Below are 26,671 nucleotides of genomic sequence, written 5' to 3' on the forward strand. Positions count from 1 at the left end.
TTTTTTGCCTTGAACACTAGTTGGAATATGCCCTATTCAAAGCTCATCAGGACTGGCGTAGAACTCTACAATATCTTTCCAACTAGGTGCAAAGGAAAGCAAACAGTATGTAAGAGTAAGGAAAACTTTTTCTGGTCTTTCTGGTGTTTCAAATCCTATCCCTCTATCCTTCACAACACTTGCTCAACTGCCACCTCAAATCATATGTTCTTGTTAGTCTGAACATGTTGAGTCTGTCATCAACTCCACCATTGCTTGGAGAAGTATGCTCTAAATGTCTTAGACCATATATTTGTGAAATCTGATTATTTTGGTGTGTCACATTGACCTTGCCTTTAGTATTTTGGTGCGTATCAGCCTGTTGTTCACAAGGAGGAGCTATGACAGAACAAACCAGTCACCATGAATGCAATTTTTATTGTTCGTTTTCATTTGTGTTCAGGAAGAAAACAGTCACTTTTATGTTTTAATTATATGATAGAAATTACACCCTCTTAATTTTTTTAAGTTTGATAAAAAACAAAATAAATATATTCTTATTAAAATTGATAGATCTTATTGATTCCTTTTTCTATTTCTTTACCAGGCCTATGAAGAATATACCAGCAAACTAGATGCCCTGCAACTGAGGGAGCAGCAGTTATTAGAATCTATGGGAAATGGAACAGATTTTTCAGTTTCTAGCTCTGCTTCAACAGACACAGTTACATCATCAGCGTCCTCTAGCCTCTCACTACCACCTACATCCCTTGCTGTCATTCAGAACCCCACCGACATGTCCAGAGGGAACCCTAAGTCTCCACAGAAACCCATTGTTCGAGTCTTCCTACCCAACAAGCAGCGTACAGTGGTGAGTCTCTCAGTAACCTGGATTTTTCCTTTTCCTAGGCGCCTTCAACATTTACACTGTTCATTCCCCAAGAAGTGTGCCTAATTTAGACCTCTGGAGATTAAATTGTTGAGAGATTAAGTTTACATTGGTATCTGAAGAATTTCTTTTTAAAATGATTGGTGAAAATAAATATCAAACATAGCAACAGACTTGATACATTTGAAGGTTTGATTTTAATTTTTAATTTTTATGCTACTTTGCTTCTGTATATAAATATTACATTATCTTGTATTGTTAATTTATGGTTCACAGCGTTAGAAAACAGTTTTGTTTTCTCTGCAAATCATTGTCCAAACTTTTGTAATTTATTTGAATTGTTAGGCATTACATAAACTGTTTATTTAGCACAATAAGAGTTGTTTATAATTGCAATCACATTGTGATATCTGTTGCACTAGAATGCAGAGCTATATTTAGGTGCCACCCACATTGATAGCTGTTTACGAAAAAATACATTGACAAAGTGCAAAGGTTTGGTTTTTCACCGTGCACACATTAACAAAGACCCTGCTTCACTCCTTCCTACAGAAGGGTTTTGCACAGTTCCACATATGTACTAACTGTTTTGTAAATTGCTCCAGGATCCCTTGTGTGGCAGGACTATTAAGTGCTTATAACATGCCTTGAGACCCTCACAGGTGAGTAGTGCTCTTTACAAAAAGCTAATTGATTGATTGATTGATTAATAAATTGATTGAGTATAAGGATTCCCGTGGAAGAGGACTAGGTTTACATAAAAGTAGTCTTCTCTTTTCTGATTTTACATTGTGCATTTCGGCTACCAGATCGCTTTATCTCTCCTGTTTGACATCAATGTGTAATAGTGTGTCTTTTATTCTTAGACATGAGTTTAAAGAACGGTTGCAGGGAGAAGCCACAAAACGTTTTTCGTTTTGGCTCAAGAATCCAAGGAGACCTCTTGCTAAGCCTACCTTCAGTGAGCGTCATAATTAGAAATATTGCCTGGCTGTCAGACCTCCATTACCTTAATGAATGGAAGACGCCTGGAACCGAAATGAGGGGGTAATGCACATATTACGGAGCTGGTAGGGACAAGGGTAGTACACGTCTGACTTTGACTCTGTTCAGTGAAGAAGGAAGGTTAAGAGAACTTAGCCAGTTGATGCAGGGAGCATGCATTCTGTTTGAACTGGATGGATTACTCAGGGCATTAAACCATCATTATTATTATTATTGAATCCAAAGGAAGATTGGTCAGTAGCATGGAGCTCTGGTTCCTACATTTTCTGTTTTATTGGATTATGTCATCCAGTTCATTTTGATTGTCATGGCAATTGCATATCTTGCCACCCAGGATGTGTGCCTCCTCTCTATTTTTCAGTGATAAAATTGAAGCACATTTTTGTTCCTGCATCCACCATCACCCCTCTTCACACTGTTGGCATGCAGTGAAAAACAAGCTGCAACAGTATGTGTATTTTATTAATGTAGGCAAGCTACAGCGGCTATCATTGAGAGGAACTACTTTACTCTATCATCCAACAGTACAGGATAAAAATGTAAACATCTGGGACATGCCGGAGTCTAGCCACAAAACTGAAAGAAAAATGCCTAAATGGTGCTCACCCATCCAAGTTAGTGCCTCAAAAGGGCTGCCCCAAACCTTTCTGTATTCGTATATTGTATTTGGTGTGCAGTGTATTGTGTCATGAGGTCTAACAGCAGATCCCTGAAGCTGTCTGTATTGAGCCCTAAAAAACAGCCCTTATGGCAATTATTGTCTACCTTCACCTGACAAAAAATGCAAAATGTTGAATTATATTAGAATCACCTAATGTTGTGAATCTCTAGATAGAACCGTGTAGAAATTAGGCTTTCTACTTTGAGTTTATCCCCTAAAGTCAACTCAAGTTTTAGACTAAACGTTATCTACGTTTTGCACGCATTCAGGTATTTGTGTAATATAATAGCATCATAGAATAACAAGCATTGGGGAAGCCAAGAGACCCCCTCCCATACAAGAGCTATTGTTGTTGCTGATTTCTTTAAGCCATGTTATACTGCAGCATGGCTGTTTAGTATGGCTAAAAGTAAAGAGGTAATCACAGTGTATAGAAATAACATAATTTTGCCCTAACTTTCAGCATAGTTAAAAGTGTTGAACTTCTGAAACAAGGGTTAGGGGGGAGGCTGTGGCATAATGGCCAGAACTAGCAACTTTGGAGCAGGGGACCCAGGTTCGAGTCATGGTGTTGGCTCAACAGCCTGTGATACTGGGCAAATCACTTACTCTTCCCCATGTCTATAAAAAATAAAGCGTAATGTAGATGGTGAGCACATAAAGTGCTCCAATACCTTTGGATAGTGTTCACACTATGGAAAACTGCAAAGCAAACAAAAAAAAGTAAAAAGCAGCAACGACGAGCGAGGTAGTAGGGGGCCGGTCAAGCAGGGAAGCGGGACGGATGGGAGAACTTGCAATCAATGACATGGTAGGGCGGAAGGAATCAACAATGAAGGGAACACTGAAAAAAGTTCATAAATTGTACCAGAAGACTCAAGAAGCGGACAGCAAACCATAAAACACATTTATTTTATTTATTTATTTTTTAGCGATTTGTAGAGCGCCTGGTGACCCGAGGGCATCCCCGCGCTATAATATTTATGAAGACCCGAAGACAAAAAAAGGAGGAACTTTATTTAGGGAATAACAGCGTTTTCAGTTTTTTCCTAAAAATCAAGTGATTGGGTTCGAGCCGGAGGGTGCGGGGAAGTGTATTCCATCTGGTGGAAGCTTTAACCGAAAAGCGACGTCCACCAGTACGTGTCTTCCTGTGTCTGGGGACATTGGCCAGGTTCTCATTCTCCGAGCGTAGGGACCTGGGAGCTATGTAGGGAGTAACCAGGTCTCTCAGAATGGCAGGGCCCGAACCATTAAGCAGTTTGTGTGCAGTGCACAGGGCCTTGAATTCGACCCTTTGGCGTATTCGGAGCCAGTGGAGAGCCTGGATTGCTGGTTTAGCAGATACTCTGGAAGGGAGATTCCAAAGTAACCGGGTGGCTGCGTTCTGCGTGCGTTGAAGTTTAGCCATGGTAGCTTCTGGAGCTCCGAGGTACACCATGTTGCTGTAGTCCAGCCACGCAAGCACCAGGCCCTGGACCAGGAGTTTCCTGGATAGGGGCAGAAGTAGTGGGAGGATCTTCCGGATAGAGCGCATTAGGCCAAAGCAGGTCCCTGCGGTCTTGGTAGCTTGAGTTTTCATCGACAGCTCGGGTTCTAGCCATACTCCTAAGGTTTTAATTTCTTGTTTCGGGGCGGGGATTTCCCCGAATACGTCTGGCCAGACCGATGGAGGGATGGTGGTCCATTGCTTGCCCAAAAGCATGACCTCAGTCTTTGAGCCATTTAATTTGAGCGATGACTCACACATCCAAGTGTGGATATTTTTAAGGCAGTTTTGCAGATTGTCCGGGTGTTTGTCCAGTTGGGAAAGTGAGACGACTAATTGGGTGTCGTCTGCGTAGCTTACTATTTTAATCCCGAAGGGGATAACCACATCTTCGAGCGGGGCCATGTAAGCGTTAAATAGAGTTGGGCTTAATGATGACCCCTGGGGGACCCCACTCATGAGGGGGAGGGTGGCAGAATGGAAGTTGCCATCCCACACCTGGAACGAGCGCCCTGAGAGAGAAGACTCTATCCACCTGAGCGCCGATCCTGCAATCCCTGCCGCAGCCAGCCGATGAAGTAGGACACGATGGTTGACTGTGTCAAAGGCCGCGCTTAAATCCAGGAGGATCACTGCCACTGATCCTCCTGAATCCAGGATGCACCTAGCCTCCTCGATGACGGCGAGAAGGGCGGAGTCCGTGCCATGGCCTGGGCGAAACCCAGTCTGGGACTGCCGTAGGATGTTATTGGCTTCTAGATACTGTGACAGTTGGCCATTGACCAATTTCTCGGCCATTTTACTGATACAGGGGAGGAGTGAGATTGGCCGGTAGTTCGCCATGTCAGCTGGGTCCAGCTGGGGTTTCTTTAGGAGCGCTTTAACGACAGCACTTTTCCAGCTGGGGGGGACCGAACCCTGAGAGAGCGATATGTTTATGAGCTCCGTGATTGTGGGCACGATGACCGGGGTTACAGTTTTAAGAAATCTGATAGGGGCGGGATCTAACGGGGGGCCGCTTTTCATTTTGGCCATAGTAGCGTCTACCTCGTTCCTTGTTACTGCCCTAAAGGTAGTGAGCTGAGGAAGCGAACTGCTTCCTGTGTGATTAGTGGATGCCTCATTGTCCATGTGGTTCGACAGGCCGAGAGGGGGCAGAGAGGTTAAGATGCGGTCGATTTTAGCATTAAAATAGTTGGCTAGCTCGTTACTTCTGTCCGCCGGGGGTGTGTTGGAGGAGGGTGGGGCAGGTATTTTTAATAACTCTTTTACGATGAGATAAGATTCCCTTGCCGAGTTGGTAGAATTTTTAATTCTTGTGTCATAGTGAGAGGCTTTCGCAAGCTTCAGGGTAGATTTGTATATTTTCACCGACCGCTGATAGGCATCTTTGCTGGCGTGCTGCCAGTCTTTCCTCCATAGCCGTTCTGCTTTCTTGCAGTGTTTACGGAGAATCCGGAGTTCCGGAGTATACCATGGGGCAGATCCTAGTTTCCCCTTCTTATTCTCGCGGGTTTTTATTGGGAGGATGGAGTCCAGAGATGTGGTAATCCATTCCCTGAATTTACTGTCTGCAGTGGTCGGATCTTCCGAGGGAGTCGGGGTAGTCGCGTTCAAGGTTCTGGCCCAATCCTCTGTAGGTATTCTGGCCCATGCCCTGTCCCTAATGTAGGTGGTGGGTTTATGGAGTTTCTTGAAGGCTCCTGGAAGGCAGAAAGGGACCATGAAGTGGTCAGTCCATGGGAGGGGAAGGGACTCTGTGACCTGAAGCGTGAGGATATTAGTGAACACCGGATCAAGCAGATGGCCTTTGGTGTGCGTGGCTCCGGAATTTGAAAGGTGGAGGCCATAAGCCGCTAGTTCTCCAATCAAATCAGCCGCCCCTGTATCTAGGGGGTCATCGAAATGAATGTTAAGATCTCCAAGTATCGAGAAGTTGGAAGTGGAGTGGGCCTGAGATGCAATGATATCCAGGAGTGCTCTGGAGAAAGTGCCCGGATGCCCAGGAGGACGATAAATTAGGAGTCCTGATAGTGAGTGGGTCGGTCCTACATGGATGGTAAATTGAAGGCTTTCGGAATCCATGATATGAGCGTCATTGATTCTGCAGGTAAGATGGTCTCGATGAATGATCGCCAAGCCTCCTCCTCTACCCGAAGGGCGGGGCTGGGACTGAACGAGGAAGCCCGGGGAAGTAGCTAAGACAACATCTGAGACCGAGTGGTCTGTAAGCCATGTTTCCGAGAGAAACAGGATGTCAAGCTCATGATCTTCTATTAGATGATTAATTAGCAATGCATGTCTAGGGAGTGAGCGACAGTTCAAGGTGGCTAGTTTAAGAGCTGTGGGCAAAGCAGGTCGGCTGGGGAGTTTGAGCTGGGCTGGGCGGCAGCGAGTGCAGCTAGTATATGGTCCTTCAAGATCATGCACATAATTGCATGCAGAGTCAATAGTGGGTCTAAGACTGAGGAGGTCCCGGCGAGAATAGCTTACCCTGGAGGCAGCCTGGTCCAACAGGGGTTCTGGCCCTGGGCCCGGCCGGGCGCGGACGGGCGCAGACGGGCTTGCCTTAGGCGCGCCTTTGGCGCGCAAACGGCGCTCCCGCTGCGCTCGTCCGCTGCGCTGGTATGGCCGACACATTTTGTATGGTGAGGGGTGGGCGTGGCCTCGAGATGGGCGTAGCTTCGCCTTCGAGCCGCGATGAATGTTTGGGTGTTTCCCCTGTGGCAGCGCTCGGATCCGCTGTATCAGGAGGGGGTCAGGAGGGCTGCTCGGCGCGCAAGGCAGGCGCTGCTGAGATGCAGGTGAGAACAATTTTAAAATCAGAGCGAGTGAAATAACAAGTTTTAAAATATTCCCAAAGCAAAATACAATCCTCCGGCTTCCGCCTCAGAGGTCAAAACAAACAATAATACACGGCGCTTGTAGTCAGCGTTTATGTACTGTTTCAAGTGGGCGTGGCCTCGAGATGGGCGTGGCTTCGCCTTCGAGCCGCGATGGATGTTTGGGTGTTTCCCCTGTGGCAGCGCTCGGATCCGCTGTATCAGGGGGGGGGTCAGGAGGGCTGCTCGGCGCGCAAGGCAGGCGCTGCTGAGATGCAGGTGAGAACAATTTTAAAATCAGAGCGAGTGAAATAACAAGTTTTAAAATATTCCCAAAGCAAAATACAATCCTCCGGCTTCCGCCTCAGAGGTCAAAACAAACAATAATACACGGCGCTTTTAGTCAGCGTTTATGTACTGTTTCAAGTGGGCGTGGCCTCGAGATGGGCGTGGCTTCGCCTTCAAGCCGCGATGGATGTTTGGGTGTTTCCCCTGTGGCAGCGCTCAGATCCGCTGTATCAGGGGGGGTCAGGAGGGCTGCTCGGCGCGCAAGGCAGGCGCTGCTGAGATGCTGGTGAGAACAATTTTAAAATCAGAGCGAGTGAAATAACAAGTTTTAAAATATTCCCAGAGCAAAATACAATCCTCCGGCTTCCGCCTCAGAGGTCAAAACAAACAATAATACACGGCGCTTTTAGTCAGCGTTTATGTACTGTTTCAAGTGGGCGTGGCCTCGAGATGGGTGTGGCTTCGCCTTCGAGCCGCGATGGATGTTTGGGTGTTTCCCCTGTGGCAGCGCTCGGATCCGCTGTATCAGGGGGGGGTCAGGAGGGCTGCTCGGCGCGCAAGACAGGCGCTGCTGAGATGCAGGTGAGAACAATTTTAAAATCAGAGCGAGTGAAATAACAAGATGTAAAATATTCCCAAAGCAAAATACAATCCTCCGGCTTCCGCCTCAGAGGTCAAAACATGTGCAGCACCAGTACCACAAATTACCCAGTTATTTTTAGATAGTAAACATTTTTGTGTGCAAGTTCACAAATGTGCCCCCTGTCCAGAAGCACTTCCCCTCCACAGGGAATATGGAAACGAAAGAGCTAAATTGGAACTGCACCACCACTTATCAATAAAGTCCATAAAACATTATCCATAAATCTTGCAGAATTCTGATTTGAAGAAGAAAGTCGCTGCTAATGCAAAGTATATGATTCCCTTCTTTATTTTTTAATTTGTACAAAACTATCAGCCAACGCGTTTTGTCCTTTTTACATAGGACTTCTTCAGGGCTGGAAGTTGAAAAGATATGTTCGAGGCATATGAGCTGCAGTTCGTATACTTGTGCATAGATCGCAATCTGGTGTTGGGCTCGGATGTTTGCACTTGTAGTCACGAGGTAGGTGACTCCTCCTTAGGTTGATGGTGCGCATGGGTATCAACTCCATCTCCAGATTGTTTTTGTTCCGCCAACTGGTTCGGATGTGTATTGCGCCACTCCGGTTCGGAATCGTCTTCAAGCCTTTTCGACACGCAATCCTTACCACTCAATGGTATTGTTTTCGATTGCAGTTTCAATTTCAACGCGCATCGTAGAAATCCAACTACTTCGATCAACGCTTCGACGCGGGCTGTGAGGCCTACTCGTGCCGACCACACAAGCAGTCCATGAAATGAACTCCATCTAAAAAATGCCCCGGGTATGGTGCTAAGTTCCCACTCACAAACTTGCAAGAAGTCTGTAAACTCTGCTTCTTCCCGGAGCACGAAAAAACCAGCTGCGAGGCCTGTCGATCATTCCGGTCGAAGAAAACGATTCGTGACCATCGGGCTCAATGTCACGAATGCCAGATATCTTCGGAGAAGAGTCGGAATTTTAACCCGGCGCCGAAGAAGAACACATTTCCGTGTCTGAAGCCGACGACTCTGACATGGAAGAGGACTCAAACATCACTCTGGCTCAATGAACTGTGCGTAATGAGCCCCAATGCCCACAAAAACACCAAGACTCTGGTTACACCTTCGCCCACGGGCTCAGGTCGACACTGTGATACTATTTCAGACGCCCCCGCCTTCGATTCCGGCTATGAAACATAAAGACAAGCCTCAGGCTAGGGATTGAGCCAACCCTGTGCAGGCGTCGAACCCACATCTTCGGCACCGAAAGACTCACATAAACCAAAGACTTCGGAGCTGATACCACTGAGAAAGCTTCTGAGCCAGTACCAGCTAAACCAAAAACATCGAAGTCGAAACCAGTTAAAGAAAAAATTTCAGATCCGAAACCAAAAGAAAAGCCTTCCGATTCCAAGCAGAGAAAAACCAAGCCTTCAGAGCCGAAACAATCCGCACCGAAGAGCACTGACCCGAAAAAACATGGAAGCCCTCCTAAACAGACTCCATCCATAGAACTTCCTCCACAAGAGACTTTGGATCTGAAGCAATATGCATATCGACCCAGACTCTGGTAAACTTCGAGCAACACTTCCCAAAAAACTGAAGCTGGACCTCCCTGAAGACTACCACGTACCTTTTAAGAAAAAAGACATGGGTACAAACCCCTCTCCCCCCTACCTACCTCCCACCTTTTAACCCACATCTGCTAATTTCACCAGCAAATTCACCACCACCATATTTTTCACCTGGGCAACAGGATGATAAGGATTAGGATGGGGATGGAGAAGGGGTTAGGTATGATGATCAGGACAACATTCCACAGGACCCAGACCCCTGGGATGATTATGATAAGGACCTGGATCATACTAATTACCCCGATCTATAGCCCTCCAGACCATCACCACCCAAGACAATATTGGTTTGGCACAGCTCATTAATAGAGCTCATTAATAGAGCTGCTCAATATCATGGGGTGGAATTATACACTGACCCCTTGGATGAGGATTTTTTGTGGAGATTTTCGCTCCCTCCCAAAAAACCACAAACACTCTGCCCATGCTTAAGGGTATGATAAAACACGCCAATGAGGTATTCAAAGACCCTGTTAGAGCTAGAATACTTATGCCAAGGGTGGACAAAAAAATATAAAGCCGCTCTTACAGACCAAATTTACTTTGGGGGTCAGCTACCTTTAGATTAGCTTGTTCTTTCAAATGCACCGAAAAAGGAATCAAAACTTATAGATGCGTCAGGCAAAAGAATCTCATCTCAAGCGACCAATCATTGTCACATTGCCAATGCACAAGCTCTGCTTGCGCTGTATGATAGAGCTCACTATGACGAGCTAAAAAAACAAATTCAACACCTAGGCGAATATAAAGCTAAAGCTCACTACCTCATTCAAGAGGGTAAACTTATAACAAACATTTCCATCAAATGTGCCCTTGATGCAGCTGATACAGTGCCATTAACACCAGAGTTTTGCTACGACGATACGCTTTGCTTCGAATCTCAGGCTTCAAACAAGAAGTACAGTCAGCACTTCTTAATCAACCATTTGATCAAGAACATCTTTTTGGCCCTACAATTGATTCTTCATTGGAAAAAATGAAGAAAGACGCCTAGACTGCTAAAGCCGTAGGGGCATGACAACTACCCTCTAACAGAGGTTCTTTTCGTCGCTTCTTTTATAGGGGTGGCTCAAAGACAGCTGCATCAGAAAACACTGTCTCGTCTTAAAAAAGCCCCAATCAATCCTCCTCATCCAGAGGATATTTTCTGGGAGGATACAAAGGAAATCTAACTCTTGGCCTACTATCTGTTCACCTGTTCTCCCCTACTCCCTACAAGATCTACCATCTCTGTCCCTTAAAGACCTGGACGTCCTGTCTGCAAAGGTGGAATCCGGCTCTCCCGATGATCCAGTAAACCCTGTCACATTTAGGAAATTTCAAGACTGCCTTACGACTGAGTTTATAAGACAATGGTCCAAAGACTATTATTTCACAATGTCACAATTAGTCAACACTTCAGAACTCCATTGGTAGAGTATAATAATCTACTCTTCATCAATAAATTGAACAATCTCACAACGCAACAGCAGAACAGATATTCAGTGGTGATTTATTCATTTTTCTACCACTATGGAAAGATGTAAATAATGATTACAATACATCTAGGCCATATTGGTTGCCCCAAAAGGAGCGTGCAAAATAGAAAGATGTGATAGAGTTCAGTGATAAGGAAAGAAGGGAAATGGCAAAGAGGGTTAAATTTACTATTCCCACTCCAGTGAGTGCAACAGTAAGGGAAGCGTTGGATAGCGTAGGGATGAAAATTACTATTCCTACTCCAGAGAATGCAACAGTAGGGAAAGCGTTGGATAGCGTAGGGATAAAAATTACTATTCCCACTCCAGTGAGTGCAACAGTAGGGAAAGCGTTGGATAGCGTAGGGGTAACAATTACTATTCCCACTCCAGTGAGTGCAACAGTAGGGAAAGCGTTGGATAGCGTAGGGTTAAAAATTACTATTCCAACTCCAGACAGTGCAACAGAAGGGAAAGCGTTGGATGGCATAGTGGTAAAAATTACTATTCCCACTCTAGTGATTGCAACAGTAGGGAAAGCGTTGGATAGCCTAGGGGTAAAAATTACTATTCCAACTTCAGAGAGTGCAACAGTGGGAAAGCGTTGGATAGCGTAGGGGTAAAAATTACTATTCCTACTCCAAAGAGTGCAACAGTAGGGAAAGCATTGGATAGAGTAGGGTTAAAAATTACTATTCCCACTCCAGTGAGTGCAATAGTAGGGAAAGTAAATACTTCATATATAAATATAAATATTATTACCATTTACAAAATAATTAAAATATTTTACAATTTCATAAAATATATTAATTAATCAAATAAAATTACAAATAAAAATTTACTAATAATAAACATTACCTACTAATACTAATTATTTACCAATTACCAATAAATTAATTTACAATATAAAAATAAATAAAAATTAGACACAAATGTTTTAAAAAATTTGATTACTTATAATTAAACATACATACATACATATTGTTGCTGAAGTTGGGTGAATGGTATTACAGTCCCCCTGTCCCATAGATCGCCTACTGTGGAGATTCCTATACTGTCCCATTGGTCAAATCCCTTGCTTTTTCTCAGCTGTCCCAGTTTTTTGGTATCCCAGAGTGGAGTAGGTTTAGTATTAACCCCTCTCCATCCCAGCCGAGACGGCGCTGTGTGCCATAATGTGACCATATGTTTTGTAGGACCCTCTAGTTTCATTACCAGCTCCTTGTTGTTCAGGACCGCAAGCATGTTATTTGTGCACAGTTGGGCTCTATCTGCCCTATATGCTGGATCACAACATAATGTTTTCGACGACGAAAAAAATTGAAGACTAAATTGAAATTGGTTCCGTCTACGAGCTCGTCGACGGGAGATTCGTCGACTAAGGGATCGTCGTTGAGAAAGGAAGCGTCGACTGCAGGTTCTTCAGCGTCGACGGGAGGTGTGTCGACGACGGCATCGCCGACGAAGGCGTCAACTAATACAACCACGTCAACGACGAGAGTGACAGGGTCGCCGCCACCGACGAGAGCGTTGACGACGACAACTTTAACGACAACGACAGCTGGATCGTCTGCAATTTCATTGTCGACGACATCGACAATGCCAATCTCGTCGACGAATGTGCAACCATCGTGGACGGTACCGTCGACGATATTGTCATCTGAAAAAAAAATTACTATTTTGGTCACGAGAATAACGAGATGACTTCTCCTAGGAGAGTGACCCCCTTGCCACGAGCTTTGCTCTTGGAGGAAGAGGAGTCCGATGAGGATGACCAGGACTCGTATGGCTACGCTAATAGTCCCTCTCAACTTCTGGTCAAGTGTCAAGAGACGGATTCTAAGGGAGAATATGACCAGGAGGATGGTGGTCATCATCAGGCGGCCCAGCCACAACATTATTCTGGGCAGGACATGGTTACAGTACCATTTTCATTCCTGCAGGATCTGCATAAAATGCTGCAGCACTACAGGCAACAAGGCCGGTTCTGTATCCAACAGTGCCTGCAACACCTGTCTTGGCTCCTGCCTCAACGGCAGCTCCTGAATTGCCTGCACAGCCGTCCCCTCAACCTCAGGCATCGATTCCGCAAGGACCTTCCAGGCCGGCAAACACCCATGATGATTCCTCGGATGAGGATCAAAATTCGGATCATGAAACTGAATGGGAAGAATACATCATTCCGGACCCTTCATCTCCAGTTCCGGATCCAGTAGATTCCCCGCCAGCGGACGTAGGAGGTTTCCATCAGCTGATGGAGAGAGCAGCTGGCCACAAATTGTTTCTTGTACGACTTCAAGGAACCCTATCGGAAGACGACAAGGTCCATACCTGTAGTAGATTATCTGTGGAAAGAAGGCCTAAGGCTATGAAGAACTCAGCGACGGTTGTCCCTGTGCTACCGCGTCTGGATAATAAATATAAAGCACCTGATGATGGGCCAGCGGCCTTAACGGGCCATCCCAAACCAGACTCATTTCGCAAGCAGCGCAGAGAAAATCCCGCTAGGGCCCTTAGCAGCCCTGGATCGGACTATTCCCAAACCTACTCTCCTTCCCACCTCTCAAGATCTCCGATTCAGACTCCTCGAAGGTCTCCTCAAAGGTCTCCTGGAAGATCAAGATCTCCTACAGTACTATCGTCCAGAAGAAGAACCCCTCACAGGTCATGCTCTCTGCGTCCCCGTAAGAGGCATTCAAGGGATAGATCTCGTCTTTCCATGTTTCACCAAAAAGAAGGCGACAAAGATCTCCTACCTTGTCGACATCTTCTACTAGGACCTCAATGAGTGATTACTCTCCTACATGTACCTCTACTCCTCTCTCAAGAGTTTCACCTATCGACGATTTAACCACCTTCAATGAGGTATTATGTCGAGGAGCAAATAAGCTGAACAAGGCTATGTCAGTGCCTACGGTTTCTGCCTCAGTAATATTCGAAACCCTGCATCACCGTTCTTCAGCTAGACCACTGCTACCTCTGGTTCCTGGCATTATTGTTCTTGCCAATCAGACCTTTTTAACACCTGCAACTGTGGGTTCTGTACCCTCACAGATAGCTAAAAAAATATAAGGCCCCAGATCAGGATCCATTATTCCTACGCACTGACCCACCTCCAGATTCCATCATAGTGGCAGTGGCTAAGGAAGACTCAGTCAACCATGTCTTCCTCTTTAACCACCCCAGACAGAGTCAGCAAACTAATGGATTCCATGGAAGATGTGCAACACATCAGCTTCGTTCATGAAGGTCTCCAGTGCCTCCGCTCTATTAGGGAGATACGACAGATCCTTATGGGACTCTCTGACTCATTTTGCTGATAAGCTCCCTAAAGAAGAATAGCAAGATTTTAAGGAAATCTTGCAAGTGGGGTCTTGTCGCAAATCAAGTAATCAGCGCCTCTGGGGATTCTGCTGATCTGGCCGCCCACGGATATGCGCATGGTATTTGCTCGAGGCGTGCCGCATGGCTAAGGTTAACTGGACTCAAATCAGAAGTACAGTGAAAGATCACAAACATTCCGTTCAATGAGTCTTCCCTCTTCGGTCCTCATGTGGTAAATATTTGATTTACCGTCCTAATTTCTATGCAGGTAAGTACTTAATCAATAATAACTCAATCGGAAAGAAAGAGGCAGAGTCCGTGGTGTTAGAGTTCTTAGGGGTTTTATTCCTTAAAAAGGAATGGTCAAGACCGGATATCTTGTTCCTGACACCACTGGGGTGCAGGAAGGGATAGAGCAATATTTTATTGACAATACATAGCTTATATACTTAAGTTACATTATAGAAACCAATACAGTAGGCGTAACAGTTGAGAGAAACAAGATAACAGCATCCACGTGGTAGTGATACGTAATTAGAAGGCGTGAACTAGGCGTGAACATAGAGGTGTGTGCTAGAAACGTCACAGGTAGGTGTCACAGTGGGTGGCAACAAAGCAGAATCTTGTAATGTCAGCAGAAATCTGAGGCCTGGATGCGCGCGCAGCTGCATGACGTGTGATTGACGTGAAACTGGAGGGTGCAGGGGGCTTGACATTTACACTGACGGAAAGAGACAGAAGTCTGGCATGTCAGATCAACTCGTACCTCTATCATATCTGATATCTGATGTTTGGGAACCATATTATCTAAACGGAAAAGGTCTCTGGAGCAGAAGCTATTCTATACTGACTGTGAGTGCGTGTATAAGCGCCTAAGTGTCTACATGAGAATGCGAGGGGCATGGGCCTACCATGGTAACAGAGGCTATGAATTACTTGCACGGAGACAGTGAGGCCGGGCCCTTTGCTCTGCAGCTGGGGGGATGTTTACTTAAACTAGTAGGCAGGAATGTATTTTCGAGGAGCGGAACAGATAATTCGAAGGTTGAATACAGTCTTGGCAGGCAACAGGCTGAGCTAAGCGCCGTGAGCCGCACAGGGAGTAAGGCAGAGGTCACGGGTACAGAGACAGCCTGGGCCGAGGTTTTCGGAGTCAGAAAGCAGAAAAAAAGGCTCGATGGCAGAATTCAGGGCCTACTTCGCCAGAGCTGAAAAACGTGTAAAGTACACCACAAAAAGACGTTGGCATAGCATACTTAGAAACGGAATATTCAACCCATTCAGGGTGGGTCTGAAAGAGGACATGTTAACGTTGGACGCAAATGTATTTGCGTCTTCACAGCTGGCACAGGAGGGAAGTTACATGCACTTTAAGCTGGTACATGGAGACGGTGGGGTACACGCTAGGGAACATTACTTGACCATAAAATTTATATTTCCTCATTCCCTCCTTGTTCCCTACGGACCCTTCATGATATATCGATCCTCATGAATCGATCAGTCTGTTCTTGTAGCATCATTTGTTCTTCTTTCTTTCTTTCACGTTTTGAGAGAAAACTGGAATGTTCAATGCACGATGTGGCACACAGTCCACAAATCGCTGGCCCACACTGTAGGCACAGGCAGCAACTAAATACTATGACAAGGGCAATGCCTAGGAAGGATAGGATCTTCCATCCCCAAGCGGTTAACGTTGTCCAGAACCAACCGGACCAAGTCCAGGTGCCTGGATTCTGATGTATCTGATTTGCAATTTTATGAAGACGTGTAATAGCTTGGTATACCGTTGGCGCGTTTTCTGGAATGAAAACACAGCAACTTGACTCGATGACCTTACAAGCTCCGCCTCTGTCTGCCAAGATGACGTCAATAACAAGACGATTCTGAAGAACAACAACCCGCATGGCGGATTGCTCCTCTGTTAAGTTACCTAGGGCGGAGGCAGTTTCATTCACTACTGCTTCAAGTGTTCTGGTTAATCTGCGTATTAATTTACTATTTTGAACGGGGTCTGTGAAGAAAAAGAATCCTTTATTGAAATCTGTATATTGCTCCCATGCCGTTTCAGTGTAGTCGACAATCGGGAGATCTCTTCGGAGTCTATTCTTTACTAGATTTGAATTTCTGTGATAGTCAGGAGGCGCTAGAAAAACAGGGGGCAAAAGGAATGCAATGTAACAGGTACCATCCCAATCTGGAGGCAAGCGTATGTATGCGGTATGGCCACAAACAAAGTAGGAATGACGAGTAGCTCTAAAGGAAGATTTGCCTTGGTCACTGAATTCGACCACAGTAGTACATTTGCTATGACCTAAGTGTACTGAACCCTTCTTACTGACACATAAATCACCAGTGACTGGTAATACTGACATAGCAGGGAGAACTGGTGCGGCTTCTGATTCAACAGTAAGAATCATAAGGTTAATTGTATAATTACCTAATCCATATACTTAATTTTCTAGATCAGTTCCTATTCTAGTGGGGAGTCCCTTCTTGTCAGGATAACAGGCATTAAGCAGAACTAAGTTCAAGTTTCCCCAAACCCAGCTCCCTTTAAAAACAGCGACATCAGGATCTAAGGAATTAATTATTCTAAACCATGCACCACAGGAGCCATTGTGAGTGAACGGGTACGGAAAGAGGGGCAGAACTCCCTTGTATTTCTGGTAGGGAGGGAGTCGGCCACATATCCAGCAGTTTGTAGCATTGTTAGTCTGATGGGAGTGATGTAACATACTAATGAATGTGTTGTTGCGCAGCGCAAGTCTGTAAGAAAGTTCGTGGGGAGGTAATTCACTAAAAGAATGTTCAGCAGAAACATTATAAGCAGATTGTTCACGCTTGAAAATAGGGTAGTATATGGGAAGCAATATACTAGCAACAATAATCAGAAGGCTTAGAAAAAACATAATCAATAATGTCACTATACAGTGACTACGGAGTGATTTACAATATGTACGTTTCTTGAGTTGTCTCTCTCTCTCTCTATCTCGATCTAGGGGATACATGTCAGAAACTATTTAACCGATTCACCTAGGGGAGGACTTAAACAATTAAACTGTCTGACTTGCTGGATCGAAGTTTCAATCTGTACTCCTCTTGGGGAGTTTTCTCTTGTTTCGGAACTTTAAAGTCACTAGGTTCGATGCAGTCTTTGGAAGGGGTGGACGAGTCCTTTTCTGGCATCAGTTCGTTACACTTTTTTATATGGCTTGTATGGATCCACCCCTTTCGGCCCTCCACTTTGATAGCGGTCCGCGTTGTGAGAAGGACGGTCTTCGGCTCTTTCCAGCGGGGCTCCAGCGGACTTTTCCTGTCGAAGTTCCTAATTAGGACCGTATCACCGGGACGGACATCATGCGGCTTTACATCAGTGTTGTCAGGGAAGGCTGCGGCAACCTGTGAACGACATGATTGGAGTGCAGACATCAAGGAGGCAAGGTAATCTGTCAGCATATTACAACCAACATCGGTAATTTTCTTAGGTATGGGCGTCCCCCACATATTCGGTGGTCTGCCAAAAACCACTTCATACGGGGATAGTCCTGATCTCGAGTGGGCGACCATCCTCATGTAGAATAATGCAACTGGCAGGGCGACTATCCAGTCGACCCCTTTCTCTTTACAAACTTTAGCAAGGCGGGTCTTTAGTGTCTGGTTATGCCTCTCTACAAGGCCAGCGGCTTCGGGATGTCGGACACAATGGAATCTCCACTGATATCCTAGCAGCAGGGAAACTTGTTTCATTAATTTGGATGAGAATGGCTGTCCGTTATCTGAGTACACGACACGAGGCAAGCCGTATCGTGGGAAGAATTCTCGAACCATCTGCCTGGCAGTGGTCGGAGCAGTGTAATCTGGGACTGGATATGCTTCGGTCCAACGGGAAAGTGCACAAACAATTACGAGGACATATTTGAATCCTCGACAACGGTCCATCTGGATATAATCCATCTGGAGGACTTCAAAAGGGTGATCGGGAGGATGAAATCCACCTTGCTCTACAGGGACGCTTTTACCTGGATTGAACTGACAACAGATCATGCAAGTACGCACTTTCTGTTTTGCTGCTGCTCGTAAGTGTTTGTTGTACCAGAGATTCTGTAAACTGTCTAACATCGCTTTCTCTCCTAGATGTGCTGGACTATGTGCTGTATTGATTATGACTTGAACCATAGAGTCGGGGAGAAACCATGTAGATTTTCCCTTCGTCATCCAACCTTGATCTGTCTGGATCCCTCCTAGTTCAGTCCATTTCTTTATTTCATCTGTTGTAGCATGTGTCTGAATATCGATTACATCTAGTGTGGGATCCCTGACTGTCATACAAAGTGTCGGTACTATTGTCTTTGTCACGTCGGTTGTCTGAGTGTGAGTCAATGCTGTATGTTTTGCTGTCTGGTCTGCCAGGTCGTTACCCTGGGAAACAGAATCTGTGACTTTAGTATGTGCTTTACACTTCATGACGGATATGCCTGAAGGCAGATGTATTGCTTCTAACAGTGCTTGAATGAGGGGACCGTGTTGAATCTTGGCACCGTGAGAGGTCAAGAAACCTCGTTCTTGCCATAACATTCCGAAGTCGTGTACAACTCCGAACGCATAACGGGAATCAGTGTATATGTTAACATTTCTGTTCTTGGCTAGTATACAGGCTCGGGTCAGAGCAACAAGCTCTGCCGCTTGAGCGGACAGCGTGTCAATACGATATGTTTCTTTAACTTCAGTTTCAGTGGTCACTGCATATGCGGCCACTAATTCTCCTGTACTTGTTCTCATACATGAACCATCCACATAAAGTGTCAGGTCTGGATTTGTCAATGGAACATCGGTTAAGTCTCGTCGGGGCTTTGTTACTGTATTAATGATTTCTATACAATCATGCGGAGCTGGGTCTGTCATTATTGAAGGTAACAAAGTTGCGGGATTCAGAATGCTGCAGCGTCTGATTTCTATGTGTGGCTGGAATAGCGTTAATTCATAACCTGTCAGTCGTGCTATGGTCAAGTGTTGAGTCTGAGTTCTGTTTAAAAGAACCTCTACAGAATGTGGAACTTGTACTGTTAATTGATGTCCTAAAACAATTGAGTCGCTCTGTCTGATTGCTAATGCTGTTGCTGCTACTGACTTTAAGCACGCAGGGAGTGCCTGGGCTACTGAATCCAATGTACTTGAAAAATAAGCGCAAGGCTTATGTGAACCTGCTTGGTCTTGAGTGAGGACAGACAACGCTGTACCCTCACGTTCTGTAACAAAAAGTGTAAAAGGTTTGCTGTAACATGGTGTCGCTAAAACTGGTGCTTGGCATAAAGCTTTCTTTAATTCCTCAAAGGCTTGTGTCTGTTCCTGAGTCCAAGGAAGGACAGTCGAAGTCGCTGCCTCCTGTGTTGTCAACTGAATGAGTGGTTTAGCTAGAAATGCATACTGAGGAATCCATTGTCTGCAGTACGAGGTGAGGCCTATAAAGGCCCGCACTTCCTTTTGTGTCTGGGGTTGCGGCATATTTACAATTAACTGGATGCGATCAGGAGTGAGCTGTCTCCCCACTTTGGACAGCAAGTGACCCAAGTACACAACTTGCTGAACACAGAATTGTAGCTTCGAAGGGGACACCTTGTGTCCCTTGTCGGCCAGAAAATGTAAAACTGTCAGTGATGCTTGTTCACATTCGGGCTCACTTCGTGCGGTGATCAACAGATCATCGACGTATTGCAGTAAGGCGGTGTTAACTGGCATTTGAATACAATCTAGTTGTCTTTTCAGTGCTTGACTATAGATGCTGGGGCTTTCTGTGAATCCTTGAGGTGCGCGTGAAAATTTGAAACTTCGTCCATTTAAACTGAATCCGAAAAGGTATTGGCTCTCTGGGTCAATAGGCACACTAAAGAAGGCGTTCTTGAGATCAATTACAGTAAAGAACGTTGCTTCAGAATCAATAGCAGTCAATAGGGAAGAGATATCGGGAACCACAGGGTACTGTGGTACAATGCATTTATTCAGTTCTCGTAAATCAATCACCAGCCGATATACTGGCGGTGCATTGGGATCAGTACGTTTAAGAATCGGAATGATAGGGGAATTACAGATATTGGATTCTGTCTCTACGACCACTCCTTGGGCAATGAGCTCTTCAATGATTTCCAGTAAAGCCACTACAGCATCGGGTGGTAACTTGTATTGTCTGATTCGTGGTAAAACAACACCTGGTTTCAGTGTAACACGGTATGGTGTAATGTGCATGCAGCCTACATCGGTTGGGCCTTTTGCCCACAGGTGATCCGGTACATTTTTCAATCTGACATCAAACTCTCGTAAAACATAGTGACCCTTGAAATCTCGCAGAAAGAGTCTAACTCCTTCCGGAGAACAACATATCACGGCTCCTAGAGCCTTCAATGTTTTGATACCTAACAGATTTTCTGGACATGATTTCGTAAGTAACAAGTCTGTAACACGTGATAATGGACCCACAGCCAGGGGGACTGGTTCTGATACCTCATTTACAATAGGCTGTCCTGAAAAACCAAGGGAAACATTCTGTGAGCCTGAGAGGGGTGCCCCTGGGACTTCGTCATGGCTGATTGTTGTGCGGCTTGCCCCTGTGTCAATTAAAAACTTTTTATCTTTTCCCAATACTTGACTGTGTACATAAGGACCCTCTTGATCTACAGGAATCTCAATAAGAGGCAAGCCAAACTCCCTCTCTAGGCTGTTTCATGTGTATCGTGGATAATCGGGGTAAACAGATTGGGCATACTGGTACATCTGTTGTGACACTTGCTGAGTCGCAGCAATGGGCTGTGGCTGTGGTACCGCTACCGTCTGTGCTGTATGTGATGAAGCATGTGTAGGCTGTGAATTCTGCATAGGCTGTATATTCTGTGAAGTCTGTTGCTGGACCTGGTCTTGTCTAGGTGGACGCGGTCTTTCTTTAGTTTTGCCTGTTGATATATTATGTTTCAAGACTGGGCATTCATGTACGTAGTGACCTGGCTGCTTGCAATAGTTGCATGTCCCTTTAACGGGGGCTGCTGAATTCTGGGTCTGGGTCGTACCTTTTCTCTGGCCGTCGGCTGGAACCGACTGGGCCACTAACATTTTCATTTTTGTGTCTTTCATACGTTTCTGTTCATGATCCTGTTCTTCTCTAATTCTGTTCTGATGGTATTGTAACATTTGTAACATCTGGGATGGCGTATTTGCTTGCCATGTACTCTCAACCTTGTATACACGACTTTTAACTGCTGGCAGGGAATTCTCTACTAACTTTGATACAAAAAGGTGCGGGTACGATTCGCTACTTGGTTTAAGGCCACTATTAATAAGGAAACATTTCTCGAATCTTGAATAGAAGTCACTAGTGTCTTCATCGTGTTTCTGTTTACAGGCTGAGATAGCGTCCCAGTCTTCCTTTCTAGTTGTGAGTAATCTTGGCAGAACCTGTACTATCAAACCTGGTAATGCTTTAGTTTTCTCCCCAAGGCCTAGCCCTGGGGTACGAAGTTTTTCCTCGTCTTCTATTTCTGTCCATACAATCTTTTTGTCTCCCACCTCCCATTCTCGTTCCTTAAGTTTCTCGTAGATGCCTGTAGGCAACAATACCTTTAACATTTTCATGATATCTTCATATGTGTAATCTCCCATCAGTAACATGTCTTTAAGTTCTCTGTGAAAACCTGCAGGTTCTTTATCATGACAGGGTACTAGTTTCTTCATTTCTAATAGTTCTAACTTGGTCAGAGGTGTGTGTACATACACACGTTTCAAGTTATTATCGGTACCCATAACTGGATGTACTTCTCGTAAGGGGTTCTGACTTTCAATGCCATGCAGACGCTCCATATGGTACATTTTTCTTTCTGGCGGCGGGGCGGGAACATATTCGGAGCTTAGGAACGTGTTGTATCTGTGCCGTTGTTCTAGAATTATTTGTATTAACTTGGTACTTAGACCTCTCCATCTATCCATAAGTAGTGCTTCTAATGTATCGTGTAAGGGACCTGGATCAGAACGTTGGTTTCTGTATAACGTGAGGAGGTGCTGAATCATGTATACACCTGCTAATTTCTGTTCGTCTGGGGAAAGGTTCAGGAATGTCTGCGCTACTGTGTCATCATTGTATATGTTCGGATTGTCAGCCCATAGTACTGCTGACCGGGCTAGTTCTTGTTCATCCATAGAATTTAGTACATGGTACCCCATTCGTTCTCGAAGCATTTTATCAGTCTCTTGGAACTGATGTTCAGGAGAATTCGGTTTTGATATGCCAGAGAGAAAAACTCTCTTGCTTTCTGGACGAATGCCTTTCCTAAGGTAAGTTCCCTTACCTACATACTCTATCGTATCTGTAGGTTTTTCTGGTTCTTCAAGTTCTTCCTCCTCGGAGGAGGAAGCTTTTTCTTTCTCTTTTTCGTGTATTTCTATCACTGCTTTTCTTATTTTCTTGTACATACTGGCTATGCAACCCCCTTTGTCATGTTTTCCTTCGGATATATTTTGACCCCACCTGTTGAGTCCCTCTAGTTCATCTTGTTCTGTCTCAGGCCTGTCTCGTTCTCTTATTAAGCAATTTATGAACAAACGTAGTATATATGCTTGGGTGTCAACTTTCTGGTATGCCATGGCCTCCTTAATACTGTCAGGGTCTTCCCCAGTCTGGACAAAATTATATATTCTATCTAGGTGCTCTTTCATTCCTGAGAAAAACAGTAGGTAATCTGTAGCTTGTCGTAAGCGTAGTGATGCTAAAAACATCCTATCATCTTTACCGGGTACTGGATCGTATCTGCAAACTTGAAGCGGTTCTTTGAGTATGTCGAGACGGGGTGATTGGAGTGAGAAATGCTTCTGCATATCCCTAAGGTGTAATCTGTGTGTTGCCGGCGGGGTCTGGTGACCCCCGGTCGCACCTCCTGAGGCGGAGGCTTGAGCAGTATCTCTCTGTGGAGTCTGTATCTGTACTTGAACTTGTCTTTTAGTAGGATCAGGCGTGAACGGATTTGGTATCTTAACCTTAGGTGAGGGAAGTGGTGGGGGTGGAGGAGCAGGCTGTCGGACGGGGGAACCTTGTTGCGGTAGTGGCAGAATGCGATCTTGGGGCGGGTTGCCACCTCCGTCACCGTCAGTAGGCGGGACGTGGGCCTGTGGATTGGTGTAAGCGGGTGCTACATCATTTAGATAGGAATTCAGAAATATGTCTTTAGTAGTCCTGTGATTTACTTTAGTTGGAACCAATGGTGGTGGCAGATTTTTCGGTATTTCTGAAGTAGCTTCAGGCGAACCCTCGGCCACAAGATACATACCATTTACGAGATTGTTTCGTGCGCGGTCTACTTGTTCTGATTTTACTCGAATCCCTTCAGTAACTAATTCGTTTTCTCTGACTTTATCCGGTGCTTCTCTAAGTCTGTCTTCTCTACGGAGTGCTTTTTCAGCACGTTTATGTGATTCCTTACCCCAAAATTCTATGGCGTCTTTCTTAGATTGTCTGGCTTTCTTTTTCCATAGCGCTTCTTCTACCTTCATGATGCACTCGGCATCCCATGTTCCGGTAACAGGCCATCTGTGTCTCTCGTCTAGATGCTTAGTATAATCGGCCCATAAATCTAGATACAATATGGCATCTATGCCATGTTTCTGATACATGAAATTTCCAGGAGTATCCCTAGGGGGGATAGGAATTTCTTCCTCTAGTATCCCTTTCCTAGTTCCTATCTGCTTTAACTTATTGAAAAACGGCATCTTGTTTACTTAGTACTGAACGCTCAATCCTTGCTACTTAATTCTGAACACAACTAGTTACACAAGAACACAATAATGCACATAAAAAAAAAAACAGTCATTCATACCACGACATTGATCACATGAAAGACATTTGAGACATTTATGACTACCCCCCTATACTGGATGTACTGCTAAACAGCACAGATACACTGCTAAGAACAGTGCAAGAACTAGGATAACGGATATACTGCTAAACAGTATAGATACACTGTCTAAAACAGTGCAGACCGAATTTGTGTACCCAAACCCGTCTTGATACGTCCCAGCAATGGTACTCACCGGGAAGCACGGAAACAGAAGGCCTCGGAAAACTCGACTGGACTGGACCGGACTCGACTCGACTCGACACGTGGATACTTCGGAAACTGGTGGGCCTCTTGACACCTCGGACCTTGCTTCTTTCGGCTAGGCTCTGGTCGGGATCCTCCGCACTCCTCACCGCCTCGTCTGGGTGCTGATCGCAGTCTTCGTCACCTCCGTGTGCCAGAGGGAGATACAGGAAATCCTGCCAGTACGCGTAGTTCCGTCTAACTGATGGCAGGGGACAGAGCTTGCAACGCACCAACCGGCGCGTGGGGTGGGGGAGGGGTCCCTGTTCGGGCGCCAAAATAATGTGGTAAATATTTGATTTACCGTCCTAATTTCTATGCAGGTAAGTACTTAATCAATAATAACTCAATCGGAAAGAAAGAGGCAGAGTCTGTGGTGTTAGAGTTCTTAGGGGTTTTATTCCTTAAAAAGGAATGGTCAAGACCGGATATCTTGTTCCTGACACCACTGGGGTGCAGGAAGGGATAGAGCAATATTTTATTGACAATACATAGCTTATATACTTAAGTTACATTATAGAAACCAATACAGTAGGCGTAACAGTTTAGAGAAACAAGATAACAGCATCCACGTGGTAGTGATACGTAATTAGAAGGCGTGAACTAGGCGTGAACATAGAGGTGTGTGCTAGAAACGTCACAGGTAGGTGTCACAGTGGGTGGCAACAAAGCAGAATCTTGTAATGTCAGCAGAAATCTGAGGCCTGGATGCGCGCGCAGCTGCATGACGTGTGATTGACGTGAAACTGGAGGGTGCAGGGGGCTTGACATTTACACTGACGGAAAGAGACAGAAGTCTGGCATGTCAGATCAACTCGTACCTCTATCATATCTGATATCTGATGTTTGGGAACCATATTATCTAAACGGAAAAGGTCTCTGGAGCAGAAGCTATTCTATACTGACTGTGAGTGCGTGTATAAGCGCCTAAGTGTCTACATGAGAATGCGAGGGGCATGGGCCTACCATGGTAACAGAGGCTATGAATTACTTGCACGGAGACAGTGAGGCCGGGCCCTTTGCTCTGCAGCTGGGGGGATGTTTACTTAAACTAGTAGGCAGGAATGTATTTTCGAGGAGCGGAACAGATAATTCGAAGGTTGAATACAGTCTTGGCAGGCAACAGGCTGAGCTAAGCGCCGTGAGCCGCACAGGGAGTAAGGCAGAGGTCACGGGTACAGAGACAGCCTGGGCCGAGGTTTTCGGAGTCAGAAAGCAGAAAAAAAAGGCTCGATGGCAGAATTCAGGGCCTACTTCGCCAGAGCTGAAAAACGTGTAAAGTACACCACAAAAAGACGTTGGCATAGCATACTTAGAAACGGAATATTCAACCCATTCAGGGTGGGTCTGAAAGAGGACATGTTAACGTTGGACGCAAATGTATTTGCGTCTTCACAGCTGGCACAGGAGGGAAGTTACATGCACTTTAAGCTGGTACATGGAGACGGTGGGGTACACGCTAGGGAACATTACTTGACCATAAAATTTATATTTCCTCACTCATGCAGACGAAGAGATGGTAAAAATTTACGCGGATTTAGATACAGTAAAATCGGTGGGTCTATAAAGAAAGAAAGACTTTCGTAGGCGTTTTCGTTCCAGTGATAAACACCAGTTCCAACAAAGGGGTCAGTCATCCCAGTGGTCGTCGCAAGGTCCCCAGCAACAACAAAGATCCCATTTCCATCAGAGACGACCAGGGAGAGGAAGAGGCAACAACAGACAGCAGACCTCTACCTCAAAACAGCCAACAAAACAATGAGGGGACACTTCCTCTAAACGTGTTGTCCTCTCTGGTAGGAGGAAGTATTGCTGTTTTTTTGGAGGAATGGAGCAATATAATAAACGACAAGTGAGTATTAAATATTGTAAGAAATGGTTATCTTCTACGATTCAAGACTCCACCTCCTTTTATCTCGCCGAAGGGTGTCATTCCATCCTACAAGAGGAGGTGAGCAGTCTTCTGCTGAAAAGAGCCATAGAACATGTCCCTATTCATCAGATGCGCCAGGGAGTGTACTCTCGATATTTCCTAGTTTAAAAAAGAGGTCCTTTTGTGGAGGACAGGCCTATTCTGGATCTTCGGCTCACAAACAACTACAACCAAAAAGAACAGTTCTGGATGCTGGGTCTATACCAGATCTTCCCTCATTTACATCAAGGAGACTAGATGTGCTCCATAGATTTACAGGACACTTATTTCCACATTCCAGTGTCCAGGAAGCATCGAATGTTTCTACGTTTTCAGATAGCTCAACACCATCATCAGTTTCGGGTGTTACCATTCGGCCTCAAGTCTGCCAACTTTTTCAAAGTGCATGGCAGTCGTGGCGGCTTTTCTTCACAAAAAGGGATTTTCATTTACCCTTACCTCGACGACTGGCTTCTGAAGAGTTCCACTCCATCTCTAC

General features: G+C 45.2%; 1 protein-coding gene across 2 annotated transcripts in view; it reads left to right on the forward strand.

Moving 5' to 3' along the window:
• BRAF (B-Raf proto-oncogene, serine/threonine kinase) overlaps positions 1-26,671 on the forward strand; it is a 759,203-nt gene that overhangs the window by 156,938 nt on the left and 575,594 nt on the right. For both annotated transcript variants that reach the window (XM_086953040.1, XM_086953041.1), the window contains exon 3: positions 587-850. In XM_086953040.1, coding sequence (XP_086809166.1) covers positions 587-850 — 264 coding nt within the window. The remainder of the gene's footprint in view (positions 1-586; positions 851-26,671) is intronic.

The sequence above is a fragment of the Lissotriton vulgaris genome, chromosome 1_2 (genome assembly GCF_964263255.1).
Source record: "Lissotriton vulgaris chromosome 1_2, aLisVul1.2, whole genome shotgun sequence".
Taxonomy (NCBI): domain Eukaryota; kingdom Metazoa; phylum Chordata; class Amphibia; order Caudata; family Salamandridae; genus Lissotriton; species Lissotriton vulgaris.